The sequence below is a fragment of the Malus sylvestris genome, chromosome 16 (genome assembly GCF_916048215.2).
Source record: "Malus sylvestris chromosome 16, drMalSylv7.2, whole genome shotgun sequence".
NCBI lineage: Eukaryota > Viridiplantae > Streptophyta > Magnoliopsida > Rosales > Rosaceae > Malus > Malus sylvestris.
Genome location: NC_062275.1, coordinates 944,622 through 956,343, shown reverse-complemented (window position 1 = coordinate 956,343; position 11,722 = coordinate 944,622). Strand labels below are relative to the sequence as shown.

General features: G+C 36.3%; 1 protein-coding gene and 1 long non-coding RNA gene across 13 annotated transcripts; one reads left to right on the top strand and one right to left on the bottom strand.

The window, feature by feature from the left end:
• Positions 1-1,697: 1,697 nt before the first annotated feature.
• Positions 1,698-8,531, bottom strand: LOC126609006 (alpha-galactosidase 1-like). Of its 12 annotated transcripts, XM_050277030.1 has the most exons (15): positions 8,260-8,282; positions 7,255-7,313; positions 7,111-7,167; positions 3,901-4,052; positions 3,726-3,814; positions 3,521-3,609; positions 3,374-3,432; positions 3,186-3,251; positions 3,002-3,085; positions 2,851-2,915; positions 2,661-2,743; positions 2,470-2,560; positions 2,310-2,362; positions 2,084-2,224; positions 1,698-1,964 (listed from the first exon to the last, which is right to left on the bottom strand). In XM_050277030.1, exons 4-15 carry the CDS (start codon positions 3,903-3,905, stop codon positions 1,872-1,874), a joined length of 918 nt encoding a protein of 305 aa, XP_050132987.1. In that variant the 5' UTR covers positions 3,906-4,052; positions 7,111-7,167; positions 7,255-7,313; positions 8,260-8,282; the 3' UTR covers positions 1,698-1,871. The 12 variants fall into 12 exon arrangements, with proteins under 12 accessions (XP_050132987.1, XP_050132982.1, XP_050132980.1 ...); XM_050277025.1 differs by lacking the exons at positions 3,726-3,814; positions 3,901-4,052 and having other exon boundaries at positions 2,102-2,224; positions 8,260-8,531; XM_050277023.1 differs by lacking the exons at positions 3,726-3,814; positions 3,901-4,052 and having other exon boundaries at positions 8,260-8,527.
• LOC126609008 (uncharacterized) lies at positions 3,375-7,113 on the top strand. The gene is made up of 3 exons (XR_007618068.1): positions 3,375-3,600; positions 3,940-4,056; positions 6,989-7,113. It is a non-coding gene; the product is annotated as an uncharacterized LOC126609008 (long non-coding RNA).
• Positions 8,532-11,722: the final 3,191 nt, after the last annotated feature.

Below are 11,722 nucleotides of genomic sequence, written 5' to 3'. Positions count from 1 at the left end.
AATGTTGATGCACAAAATCAGTGAGGACTTTGGTACAACAGAAAGTGTTAAGTTTGTGACCTTCGCTAGATTGCTCCGGTCACTAGTGTGAATAAGTATGTAAATGGATAGGGACAGGGAAGCAAACATAAGATGTACGTGGTTCACCTAGATTGGCTACGTCCACGGAGTAGAGAAGTTCTCATTAATTGTGAAGGGTTTACACAAGTACATAGGTTCAAGCTCTCATTTAGTGAGTACTAGTGAATGATTTAGTACAAATGACATTAGGAAATATTGTGAGAGAATGATCTCTATTTATAGAAGAGAGTTTCTAATTTCATTATGACATTGACACGTGTCGTGTTGTGATTGGCTTATGATGTCGACACGTGTCGCGCTATGATTGGATTCTGATGTCGACACGTGTTGTGCTGTGATTGGCCTCCTGATTGGAGGGAAACTCTTCTGGATCCTTGACAGTATAACGTTGACCGGTGCTCAGTAGTTTCGGGATTGGTCAAGTATGGTACAAACAAGATTCATGTTGAAGTTGTTTACTAAAACTGTCTGGAATGGGAGTAAGAATGATGTTGAGTCCATATAAGTTGTTTACTAATTCACTTCAATAGGAGTGAAAGCTAGGTTGATTACTATATTGCCCTTACATAAATAAATTATTTTCATACTAATTAATTAAATTAAATTCTTAATTAAATTTATATAATAAAACTCATCTATATAAACATATATAAATACGTTTTATTTATTTATTAAAAGATGGCAAGAATGATGTTGAGTCCATATAAGTTATTTGCTAATTCACTTCAATCGAAATGAAAATTAGGTTGATTACTAAATTACCCTTACATAAATAAATTATTTTCATACTAATTAATTAAATTAAAATTTTAATTAAATTTATATAATAAAATTATCTATATAAAAATATATAAATAGGGTTTATTTATTTATTAAAAGATGGCATAATGAGTGTCAAATGAAGGGCAATGTTGGGATAATAAGAAACAAGTAAGGGCATAATAGGAATAAAAGATGCATTCCCGATTCCCTTATCCTTCGGGAATTCAAATACCTCACAAAACTAGGGAATCTCGTTCCTCCAATTTCAGGAATTGGATTCCTTGTTTCGTGTGGGCTCCACCACTTTTTTGATTCCTTAATATTTAGTAAACACCAGAATACTCCGTAATCGGAATTCAATTCCCTTTCTTTATTCCGATTACCCTTACGTAAATGTGTAGGGTATTGGAAGAAAAAAAGGGCAATTTTAAGGGACATAGGGAGACATTCTGAACGTGATCGCCATTTTTATGACCCCAATGACTTTTGTGAAGAACGCGATAGTGATGATAATGAAAAATACCAGAATTATCAAGCTAAAGGATCACATGAAATAAAAGCATTAAGGAGTAGCATAGCCGGAAGTTTGATGAATACGACTACTTTTGTATTAAACAACTTTTGAATTGTTATTCTATTTGAAGTATGTATCAGTTGGTTGATGATATTTCAAGTGCAACAACAATGTTGTGCTACAGAGTCCTAGATATTTAGTTTGAAATATTCCAATATTTTGAGTAATTTGTCGTACTAATTAGTATTTGAGATGAGTTTAAATAAAATATAAATATTTTTTAAATATATAGTTGACCATTATTTGCCAAATAAATTAATACACATCTAATATTATGTCATTTTACCAAATTACCGTTGTTTTATATAAAAGTTTATTAAACACTAACAATATTTTTCTTTTTGCTAGAAGCACTTTTACAATTATAGTTTATCAAACACATTACTTATTTATTTTACAGAGCATAACATAAACATTTTTTTTTTCAAAACATAACAATACCAAACTAGGCCAACTAGCCCACCGGCTTCAGAACATACATTTTACATGCATGAGAGTCCAGCGTGGTTGTCAAGTTTCCAACAAATCGTGCCTTCAATGTCTTGTGCTGCAAGACAGCGAGCAAGATATCAGTAAGTATCTCTCACAAATTACAATACAGCTAAATACAAAAAGTAGCAAGAACTGAGAAAGAACAGATGATTGATTATACAAGGATTATTATACCTCCCAGAGGTTTCTTGCTTCAACAACACTGTTTGTGGGGATCCCAATGTCGTCCCAGTGAGCTGTGAACGAATCTCGCTTACGGCTTCGGTTGACAAGGAGTAAAGCTACTCTGTATCCTGAGAGGGGCCCTGCCCAAACCTGTTCGTTCAAATTTCAGAGTTACACTTGACAGAATTCCTTCGTATACGTATCACAAGAGATTTGCTGGCATTTTCATTTTTACCTCACGATTCCCTTGTAATCTGACCTTTTTAGCTTGAACACCGAGTGGATCTGCTACGATTAACCATCACAAAAATCACAATTCCAAGTTGTATTAGTGCAAACTTGATCGTTCAGTCATTAGGAAGGAAAGTTGGTGTGCGTCTAAAGCTTGTAGTTACCTTGGTTTACGGAGATAACCTCTTTATTTGCAATGATATCCATGGTCTCTTTCGTGATATTCCCCACGTTGCAACCGAGAAGAAGGGGAGCCTGCAGCACAGTTCATGTGTAGTGTAACCAAACAGATGACCTAAAATTGCAGATTTCATATAAAGAAGAGCATCTAGCAAATTAATAACGTTTATCGTACCTTAGAAATGGCCCATATGCTAAAATGGACTATATATTCATCTTTTCTCATTCCTCCATTCCCCACTTCTAACATGTCGGGATCTGTTCAAATTTTCAGCAGATAAATAAGATTAATCTCTTAGTGAAACATCAACACTCGAAATGAATTTACATGTAAAACCCTTCCATTAGCCGAAATGAATATTCACCATTCCAGCCACCAGGTCTGGCAAATTCAGCATAAACTTCATTCATGTCTGCTCTAGAGACCATACTGCCAAGCAAAATGCCAGAAAAAGGTATTATGTGAGACCCCAAAAACATGAGACCAAGTTGAGAGTTAACGGAAGCACTTTCTACCTTTCCCATGTATCAGAAATGTCACTAGTAGTTCTCCAGCTATTTCCTACATTAGCACCCCATGTAGCAGGGTGCATATCTCCCCTAAAAGACGAAATAGAACAAAAAATTTTAAAAATTAGGCCTATTACTAAGAAAAACAAAGTACAAGGTTTTTTTTAGTTTAAGCAAACACGACCATTACCATTCACAAAGCGAATAGAATATGGGACGACCTGCTTTCATCAGAGCTCGGGTCATTACAGGGAACCTAAAAGAAGAGATGAAATATTTATAGAAAAGTGATCCTTTGGAGACCTTACCCCGGGAAAATTAAGTGCAGGCAGGAAACCACTTTATGCCGTAACATCATAGATATTAGAGGTATTTTACCTAACAGTTGGCTTGGATTCATCGTTATAACAGTTATCATACTTCAAGTAATCAATTCCCTGCAAAGAAAGTGCATGAGCATTTCAAGACTCTGTGACAACATATCATCAATAGAGATGTTATGACCCCTTTTGATTGAGTTACAACATATATATCGAACCCAAGCAGCAAATGTTTTGGCATCTTGTTCTTCGTGGCCAAGTGAACCAGGCATGGTTTTGCTGCAAGTGAAGTACCTGCAGAGTACAAGTGAAAGTACAATTTGTTTAGTTGTAATTTAAGTATATATCGACATTCAAGAGCAACTATACATAATACATGCCGCATATATTTGTACTGGGATGGAGCGTACGAGAGTTAGTCGTGTTATCCTGCAATGTTTTGGCATCTTGTTCTTCGTGGCCAAGTGAACCAGGCATGGTTTTGCTGCAAGTGAAGTACCTGCAGAGTACAAGTGAAAGTACAATTTGTTTAGTTGTAATTTAAGTATATATCGACATTCAAGAGCAACTATACATAATACATGCCGCATATATTTGTACTGGGATGGAGCGTACGAGAGTTAGTCGTGTTATCCTGCATCTGCGTAAATTCCTAGCTTAAGACCCTTGCTGTGAACATAATCCGCAAGAGCTTTAATGCCTGATGGAAATGTTGATTTATTTGGCGCTAGATTGCCCTGCGTATGAAATCTCATGCATGTTCAGTACTTTTACAGCCGAGCTTGTTTGTGATTAAAAATAGAAACAAATACCTATTGTAAAAGATGAAGGATTGATACAGAGGAAGAGGAAGAAGATAGAGAGAAACAAGAGAGATTCTAGAGTGAGAGAGTTTAGAGAGAGAAATAGGATTTGCATTAACTGAGCAAATGAAGATTACACATACTGTTTATATAGAAATCCTAACTACTCTAACCAAATACTAACTACCTAACTATATTACTAACTATATTACATTTTTACCCTTAATACTCCCCCTCAATCTCAACTGGGGAAACTCAGTTTGAGATTGGAAGAATTGAGACATGGTAGCACTGAAACTGTAGATTTAGGAAAACCACCATTGGATTGATACCCAAACATCTGTCCACATGTAGCACTTTGACTAAAGTCAACACTTTGGATTAGCCTGCGCGCACACAGGTTTTTGAAATAACGATCTTTCTGCCATTGATCAACATCACCATCTGACAAAAGGCAACTATTCAAACATCATCACAGTGAATACTACCTTCAAAACCACTTCAACAGCAAGTCATGTAGAAAACATGACACTGAATCAAACCATACAACTTGAAGCAGATGTACGGCCATACGACAGAGAGTAAGCGCGTATACTCAAACCATATCACCAAAGCTTATAGCTTTCCCAGAGCACTGAATCAAACAAGTGTACCCCATGACCTCTTTGAAGCTGTTGACTAAAAATCTCTGTCTGTCTGTCCAAATTTCTTCCACTGCCTTACAAATAAAGACACCTGTATGCCGCTGCCTCTATCAGGAGTTGTACACAAGAACAACCTTCTATAAAGTAGTTGTAGCACACCCTCATGCCGGTATAACATTTCTTACGGGATTACCCTTCGTGGGATTCGCCGTCAACAATCTCATTCAACTTGGCTTCGGCCTTTAATATTTACAAAAACAGAAAATTAACAAACTATAGTGTGGCATCGACCTTAACTATAGCACCACGGGATCGCCCTTTGTGGATTTTACCAAAAAAAACAACTTCTTTGAACAATGGCATCGGCCTTCACAATTTCAACAATTGAAATCAACATCTATGTAGTATTACCCTTCGTGGGATTTACCTACTCAAACCACGGGATTACCCTTCGTGGGATTTACCGTTAACAACTTCTTCAAACTTTAACGTATAACTGGACTTACTGTAGATTCATGCTAACAACTGAGTTGGTTAGACTCTGAAATGACAGGCTGTGATTAGAAATACAATGCACAACTCCTCAGTTAGCACCTGAACACTCACTCCAGTAACCTTTGCTGAATCTAATAAACAGGCATTGCTGCTTGCTTCGTTGCTTTGCCCTGGCACACTGATCTGCCAAGATTCACTGAAATTGGACTGCCAGTTCCCCTTATTCTCCATTTTATACTGCTAAGATTGGGTGAAACGATAGATACATCACCATTAGTCGAGTTGCTGACAGACTGACCAAGTAACAGGGGTTCAGAACCATTTGTTTGGTAATATATAGCCAGTACTTTCATCCTCTACACGGGCAACAACATCCTCCACTCACAAAAACCAGAAACAATGCTAACAAACTCATCTTCAAGACCCAAGATACTTGATACACAAAATAAACTGCAAACAGAACCCATCTTCAAAACCCATCGCACCAAGCCACAAATCACTACAATTCACCTTATTGAATACCCAAAGAAGACTCAAACTGACCACGACAATCAATAGTCTTGAATCCAAATATCCCAAATATTACACTAATATCCCAGAAGAGATTCAAAGATGAACAAAATAGTGAACATTTTCTTACTGAAACATTTAATCATACAGATTATGTGTACTGTGAAAACCCAGAAATCAAGAACCTGATAAGAACTTCAATCTTGACCCAAGAATGCTGAGAGAGAACCTAATAAGCTCCTCCGGCGGAGCATGCTGTCCGTATCGTCGAAGGAGAAGAAGGCGTGTACGGAGGACCAGGAGCAAAACCCACTTGACTGGTACATTGTTCTTCAAATATCCCGACCCAGACTGTAGGACAACAATTCCATCAGCAAGGCTCACAGCCTTGTCCATCTCTTTCACCACTGCATACTTCCTCGCCTTCTCACTTACCAGAAGCCCGTAATCATCATGTCCCTCACTCTTGGACAGTTTCCATACCCCTTGGTACTCATCTTTCGAAGAAACAATCCATCGGCCTTCAAACGACTCAGAAAATGGCTCGTAAAAGATCGAATCGACTTCGTATTCTGAAGAAGTGTGGATCTGGGAAGCAGAGCTTTCAAATCAGCTGTTCCAGTGTGTAGGCAAAATCGAAGGCACGCTTAGGGTTAAGGCGCGACGGTCCTCATGGCAGAAACATCAGCCCATATGGGATTGGAATCGGTGAAGCCGCCATTTCTCCGAAGTCGAACAAGCCAAGAACTTTGCCTCGGTTCTCCAACTTTCGATCTCTCGCTTTCAATCGGGCACAAGGAGACTCATGAATTTGATCGGAAAGAAATCAACCCAAAAACAAATCAACCTAAAAGAATGATCACGGAAGCACCCAGAAGCTTATCCTAACACCTAATGAAAATTTGGAAAAGAAACTAAGCTGGAAACATATGTAAAATAATGAGAAGTAGAACCACCAGAATCCATGGCGTGAGCCTAGTGGCTCTGATACCATGTTAACTACATTGTAAAAGATGAAGGATTGATACAGAGGAAGAGGAAGAAGATAGAGAGAAACAAGAGAGATTCTAGAGTGAGAGAGTTTAGAGAGAGAAATAGGATTTGTATTAACTGAGCAAATGAAGATTACACATACTGTTTATATAGAAATCCTAACTACTCTAACCAAATACTAACTACCTAACTATATTACTAACTGTATTACATTTTTACCCTTAATAGTGGTCACGAGAAATTTCGGCCCAGCAATCATCTATAGATACAAATAGCATCAGGTTTTATTAAAATTGGGTACAAAGCTACCGGAAAAACAGAAACGACAGAAAAGAAAAGAAGAAGAATACCTATGTTAACATAGGTATATCCAAGTTTAGAGAGACCGGTGGAAACCAGTGCATCGGCTGTCAAACCAACCAGAGAAATTAAGCAAGCTTTGGAAACAAAACATGGCTTCGATGATTAGGGATAAGTTAAGTTGCTCGAGTTACCGGTTGCCTTGATGACTTTCTCATCGATTTTGCAGTGGAAGTGATTCCAACTGTTCCACCTAATTTAGCAAAAAAGAAAATAAGGAGCTGACTAATCATTTAATCTTAATCGCACAAGCTGGCAAGTAAAAGGGTGAATTAGGGTATATTTTGAGGTCTTATGCGAACTTAACAAAAAGATCCTTCTTATTAAAAAAAAAAAAAAAAAAATTTGACAATATATTCATACAAAGCTCAACAATCAATATTCAAACCTAATTGAAATCAGCATCTCACTATAACTAATTGAATAATCTTTAATTGCAATGAAATCATGATTTATGGTTCATCCATGAAAAAATAAAGCACGACTGAAAAAGATATACGAAAATACGCTTGTATTTATGGAAGAAAGTAGTACACAAGTTAATTTTTTATTACTAAAGAAAAGTAGAAGAGAGTAATAGACAAGTTTTTTTTTATTGATAGAGAAAAGAGGAAGTTAACATATTAAGTATAAGCTCCACTTAATCAATTATAATATAGATAAAATCATATGATGTTTTTTTTTTTCAGTTAAAAACATTTTTATTAGAAAATTTATTCATATGTAATATATAGGCAGAACAAAAATTTTGGGGCTCTTTTTGAATTTGGTGCCTTGTGTCACTGTACCTTTTGCACACTCCCAACGCCATCTCTGTCCCAAACCAATAAAGTTTGCTTTGTGAGGATCAGGGAACGACTATCATATATTTGAATAAAATTGCATTTGTGGGTTGCGGCACGTGTTCATATGTATAATATTAGGAATTTAAACGCAAACAGTCTCATGTTATAATATCGTAGATTCATGCATACTCCAAGCGTGTAAAAACAGCAGAAGAAAAATAAATGGCTTCCCATTTCAAAAGTTTGCTGAAATGTATATATTTTAGAATCTGATCTGACTGGCTGTGGCTGACCATCGATCAAAGGAGGCAAAAAATATGAACTGTATGTAGTTGTAAAAAAGTAAATTTCTACCCCATGGGAGGAGTGAGTCCAAGTCCGTTGGCAAGCAGATTTCGTCTGAGTTGCGAAGAAGCTGCTGCAGCTGAAGCTGAAGAAGCAGAGGACACACCCATTGCCATTATCAACAACATCACAATCAGCGTCACTAGTGCAGCATTATCACGATCACCACCATCCTTCTCCATATCGGCTCTCACTCCTCTGCTGTTGATTTACTTGACCAGACTCCTTTGCTACTTATACTACTCTCTACTCTCTCTCTCTCTCTCGCTCTCGTCTTAAGCTAACATGTAAACTAGTTGTTTTTTACAAAGACTAGAGGCTAGTAAAGATGTGTGGCTATTATGCAAAGCCCAACTTGGCGGGCAGTAGAAAAGTCCACAAAATCATGACTAATATATGTGTGGTGTTGTGTAACCAAGTAAGGAATGAGTGGGAATCTGCTCTAAAGTTTGCCAATAGAAGCTTGAGAGAGTCTTAGACTTAAAAAATGACTCTTTTCTTTGAGAGTTGCTGTGTTGTAATATTTTGTGAGTGTAATATAAATAATTTGTTTACTTGTTTTGTCTTCAACAATCGCATATTAGAGTTGTGTACTTTAATATATGATTAATTTGAATTAAACTTGATTTTTTATTTCTTATCGATAATTGCAAAGAAGAAAATGATAAAAATTTCGAGTCTTAAATGAAATGGGCAAACTAGAATCAGTCGTATTCTATGAGATATGATAGTATGGAAGAAAGATTCAAATATTTCTTTATACCATACTAACTAGTATTGTTGTTGTAGTGTATAAAGTTGTATTGTAATGCGGGTTAATTTAATATAGATTAATATAGATCAATCTACAATAGTATCATCATATTCCTTATATATATATATATATATAGAAATCGATTTAATTACATATATATAATATATATAGTGATAATATATATTACATAGTATCCCAATTCTATTTTACCAAACTATGCCTTACGTAAAGTTGTCAAAGTACGCTTAATCTCTGGATTTGAAATCACTGCTTATATACCTGGTATTGGCCATAATTTACAAGAACATTCTGTAGTCTCAGTAAGAGGGGAAAGGGTTAAGGATTTACCTTGTGTGAGATATCACAATGTTAGGGAACCCTAGATGCTGTCGGAGTAAAGGATCGTCAAAAAAGGCGTTCTAGTGCGTTGTAGATTATAATCCAAGACTTGTATCATTTGATGATGCCATGTGAATTGCTAGAAACATGTAAATAAAAGGTCTACTACTTTAATTCATGTTTCAAAAATATATAATTTTGTATCTAACTGTATAAAGGTAGGCGCATATGTATGAATAGGAGATGTTGTGCGAGTATCAATCCATCTGTATAGATATCATCATCTACATTTAGAAAGTCGTATGATTTGGAAGAAGCTTGTACAGTATGGGAAGGGGTTTTGATTGATCAAAAAGAAGAATCTACTTCAATCAATATGCCCTTAGGTATGGCCATGCATAACATAGAAATCGCACTTGGAAAAGATGGATAATTAGCTAGAGAACAGGTGCTGTAACGAAACTAATTGCAAAAGAGGGGAAATCGGCCACATTAAAACTACCTTCTGGGGAGGTGCGTTTGATATCCAAAAATTGCTCAGCAACAGTCAGACAAGTGGGGAATGTCAGGGTGAACCAGAAAAGTTTGGGTAAAGCCGGATCTAAATGTTGGCTATAGAGTGGTTCAACCAAGGGCCGACTTTTATGAAGCTTATAAGAATCGTGAGGAGTTTAGTACTTTGCAAGATTGTTGATTAATCTTGTTCGGCATACAGGAATTCTACCATCACGATGAGTGACCTTCAAGTAGTTTAAGGAATTAAGAAGCCCAACAACCAAAATTACAACATGTGCATGGAATCTTACCTACAAGGCCAACATCTTTAAGAGGTCATTGGTGGTAATGAAGTTAAGCAGCTTGAAAAAGACACCAATTGCACTTTGAGTAAGTGAAAAATCAAAGTAGGAAAATCAGTCTTCGCCCTGAAGACTACAATTGAAGAAGAATTGTTGGAACACGTAAGAAAAGCAACAACAAAAAAAGAATCATATGACATAAGAGGTGATTCAGTTTCAATCAATTAAGAATGCATGGATTGTCCCTGTGGAGCTAAGGAAGACGATGAGGCATAATGGTGTTATGCATCATACGCTTTGTGTTCGAATTTTGAACAGCAAACAAGTTCCTCAAATATTTCTCTGCAATCAATTTGAAAGGGAAATCATACTTTTGCCTTCTCTATAATATCAACCTCTTCAATTTTGATGTGACTCTAAACTATTGGATTTCTGCTATAATCAATTGGACCATCTGTTGTTATTGTTATTCATTAGGCCCATTACATATGTAATCCAAATCCGAATCAACCTAGAAAAGAAAACCTTAGAAACATTCAAAGAAAAATATGAAAACCCAGAACCTGAATCGAGAAGAAGATGAAAACCCATTACTTGAACCTAGAAAAGATGAAAACCCTAGAAATCCAAATCTGTTTTTCAAATCAATCTCTCCAAATTCATAAATCCAAATCCAAAAACAATCAAAGAAACTCAATTTTGACAAACCCTAGAAATCAACCCAGAAAAATAGAAAGAAAAAAAAAACAAAACCTTACAATTTGAATACAAATTTAAATTTGAAAGTAATTCGAAACAAAACCATAGATTTCGAAACAAATACTTTAGTTTTGGGGCTCGAGAGTTGCTTGATCAAGAAGGAGGGAGAATCGAAGAGAGAGATATGACGAAGTTGAGAACTCGAGATAGAGGGTATGATGTGGTGGCCAGAGTCGAGACTCAGAGATGATGGGTTGAGGAGAGGCAGAGGCAGAGGAGAGAACAGAGAATTCGGGAGTGATAAGAGAGGTTTCGAGAATGATAAAGGGGCGTGATATCCATACACCCTATTTTACTTCTCACACACCTTTTTAATTTTCGGTCATTGGATCAGATGAATTGAAGAAGATCAACAGACATAAATTATCAAAGGGTGTGTGGATAGCACACCCCAATGACAAAATGTGAGAGACTAAGTGAGAGACTGAAAGCCTAAGTTAGATTGGACGGTTGAGATTAAATCTCACACAACTCGACGGTCCACATAATTCCTAAACCTAATCTAAATTAAATAAATATTAGAAAATATGTTTTAGTTCAGTTCGGGATTCCGAAGCCTGTATCAAACTTTTTGAGATTGGTTCGGTTTTGGGTACCAAACGGTTTAAGATATTTGGTTTGAGATGTTTTCGGTTCGGTTTCGGTAGGAAATTGGTACAGCTCAGGAATTTCGGTATTTTTTTACCCCTAATTTCAACCCATTTTCTAATGTAAGGAGAACTATGAATCAAATGAATGAATTTTAATATCTTTATTTACTTTCCTTGTTTAATTTTCTGCAATTATTATATGTAATTTCTTGCATTTCCCTGTAGTCCAATGT

What these genes read in the sequence shown, in the direction of transcription:
- LOC126609006 (XM_050277023.1), bottom strand. Translation starts at nt 8,432, where the DNA reads ATGGAGAAGGATGGTGGTGATCGTGATAATGCTGCACTAGTGACGCTG. An exon ending in GCATATGGGCCATTTCTAAG is followed by an intron (nt 2,561 to 2,660) that starts GTACGATAAACG and finishes ACTGTGCTGCAG; the next exon opens with GCTCCCCTTCTTCTCGGTTG. An exon ending in GGTTATCTCCGTAAACCAAG is followed by an intron (nt 2,363 to 2,469) that starts GTAACTACAAGC and finishes GGTTAATCGTAG; the next exon opens with CAGATCCACTCGGTGTTCAA.